The sequence below is a fragment of the Dichomitus squalens genome, assembly GCF_000275845.1.
Source record: "Dichomitus squalens LYAD-421 SS1 unplaced genomic scaffold DICSQscaffold_299, whole genome shotgun sequence".
Taxonomy (NCBI): Eukaryota; Fungi; Basidiomycota; class Agaricomycetes; order Polyporales; family Polyporaceae; genus Dichomitus; species Dichomitus squalens.
In genome coordinates, this window is record NW_006767181.1 from 1 (window position 1) to 2443 (window position 2443).

The window sequence follows — 2443 nt, forward strand, 5'->3', positions numbered from 1 at the left end:
CTCCAGAACGGTCTAGACAGGTCTATGCCTTACTCATCTCTTACTCATCGTATGGTGCGATACGTCGCAATTCTTTCACCATCGTATTATTCATCGCACTATGGTACATGTGACTAACCACTCTTTGATTAGTCATGGACACTTCTCTGTAGTATATAAGGACTTCAGATTGCGTCCTCCCTCTTCAGTCTTTCCTTACTGACTGAAGAGTGAGTACTTCGTTACATCTATCTCTAACCTGTAGTTACTTACTTAACCTTTGTAGTCTTGCTTCGACTCTAGGTACAGTTCGTTGCTGCAATATAGTCTTTCCTTACTGACTGAAGATCTTGCTTCGACTCTAGTCGGATCTAATCCTTGTCTTCACAGCCCCGAGTTTATCAATCAGCAATACCGGGCAATATTTCGCATTATCGCAGGTATTGCGAGGTATTGCCGGTATTACGCGCTCTCGGAATACATTTCCGGTATTGCAAGACCATGCCACAACTGGCGCTTCAGGCAATGTCCGCAATCCTGTAGGATATTTTTACACTTTTGCTTAGTGTTGCCGCCAAGCCGGGCCGGCTTATCCAGCTAGCTCAGCTTGCCAACTAGACACCCAGCTTGTTACAAGAAGCCAAGCTACACTGCCAGATGGGAGCCAGTGGCCAGCCAGTGGTACAGATGATGGTGGAAATCCAGGGAAAAGCCAGTGGATCCCAGTGGCCAACAAATTCGATGGAATTCCACAGTCCGAGCGAGTCATATAGATTACGAGGGCCCTCCAGGCAACCAACATGGGCGCTAACAGCGGCCGCTTTTAAACATCGTGCATATAGGAATCCCAATGTCGCAATCATGTGTATATCAGAGCGAAGCTAGACATCATTATTCTTCGCGAGCTCATGCAATATGCAAAACAACTTTACAAGGCAGACTCTATAGTACTAGCTATGTCACCAAGCGAATCAAGCTGAACATCGCTGTCAAAGGTATGTGCAGGGAAATTGTGCGGCACCGCACTTGCCCCATACAGACTGAATGAAGGGGGCACATGACTGGAGTCAAGGACATCAGTGTTCGCTTCCATATCTTGAGCAAATGCTATTGCGGGGGCACCGAGGGTGGGAGGTTCAGCGACGGGGGCCAGAGCGGCGCTTGAGGTCGACCGCTGCAGACGGTTGACATTTGTCACGCTGCTGATCGTCTCTCTATCCTTCGCAATGATATCAAGCTCCCACCTAGGCTAAGTAATTAGCTTACTGGGACAATATCATGGTAAAGAAACCTATACACTATCTAACGTGGGTCCTTACAGTCTTCACCATTGTGGTCCTCGCTATGCAGGTCAGCAAGCTTGGTCTCGACCTTGCGCCAGTACCTCTTCTCATCACCGTCTTGCAACATCTCGGTGGCAACGCTGCGCTATATGTACCGTCAGCAATGTTTACACATGGGAACAATGACCGCACATACCAAGAAAGCAAGCACTGCCAAAGTGTATTGCGGTGGGTCCAATGGAACAATGGGGCAGTGGTACTTTACGAGCATAGTGTGAGCAAAATCATTGAGCTTCTTCTTGTCCTTGACAGAGGCTAATATCTACAATAGTTTCAGTACTTGTAATGCTGCATCAGAATGTAAACAGGACAGACCTCTTTGCGGTAGGTGCTTTTCATCTGGCCAATTTTGTACCGTAAGAACCTGTCAACCACTGCTCTGGCAACCAGGTCAGTGACATAGATGGCAAGATGGAGCCATTCAGCACGCAGGTGCACATAACGCTAACAAAGGATCAGGGCTTGGGAATTTCAAGAGGCCACCCCATAGATGCCTCACCGCAACACGAAGGTGAATCTTGTCATAGGAGACACATGGCTTGATGAGCCAGTGGCCAAGGAGGCTGGTGAGAAGCTCCTAGCAAGTTCATGGTCATATGGGAATGTGCTTATGCAATCAGGACGGAACACTCACATACCTCTTGAATCTTTGATGACACCCAGTTGCCACTCACATACTTCTTCAGGGCGACAACTTCGTCCCGTAAGGCTTCAAAGCCACCCTGTTCCGTGTTGAGCGTGTCTGTAAGTTTGAGGAGATGGAGCATCAGCACCATCTCACGGTCGTGGGATGGCAACTAGCAAGAAAATTTGTCAAGTACGACACGCACGTGGAAACTGCCGCCAAGGTATAACACACTGACCTGTGCAAACTCATACATCTTGTCCTTTGATCCCCAAAGCTGCATGGACTCAAGGAGCGCATCAATTCTGGCCTGTGCGACTGTCACAGCCAACGAGCTGTGCCACCAGATAAACAAAGACAAGCTTACTGGTGATGGGGTTGGTGCTGAGGGGCGAAGCAACTCCAAGTGACACAGCAAGAGATGATGCAACGAAGTAGATTTCCTAGACTAGAAGGGGCAGTGAGAGGTAGGGCTGCTAGCTACCTACAGAGGAGA

The 2443-nt window shown here is 48.6% G+C and overlaps 1 protein-coding gene across 1 annotated transcript; it reads right to left on the bottom strand.

The window, feature by feature from the left end:
• Positions 1-907: 907 nt before the first annotated feature.
• DICSQDRAFT_130615 (uncharacterized protein) lies at positions 908-2224 on the bottom strand (the record flags this gene model as incomplete). The annotated part of the gene is made up of 8 exons (XM_007371797.1): positions 908-1223; positions 1246-1270; positions 1299-1407; positions 1459-1584; positions 1638-1766; positions 1822-1899; positions 1961-2119; positions 2153-2224. Coding segments are annotated over 8 exons (1014 nt in total), but the record flags the coding sequence as incomplete, so codon positions are not given.
• Between the last annotated feature and the right edge of the window lie 219 nt (positions 2225-2443).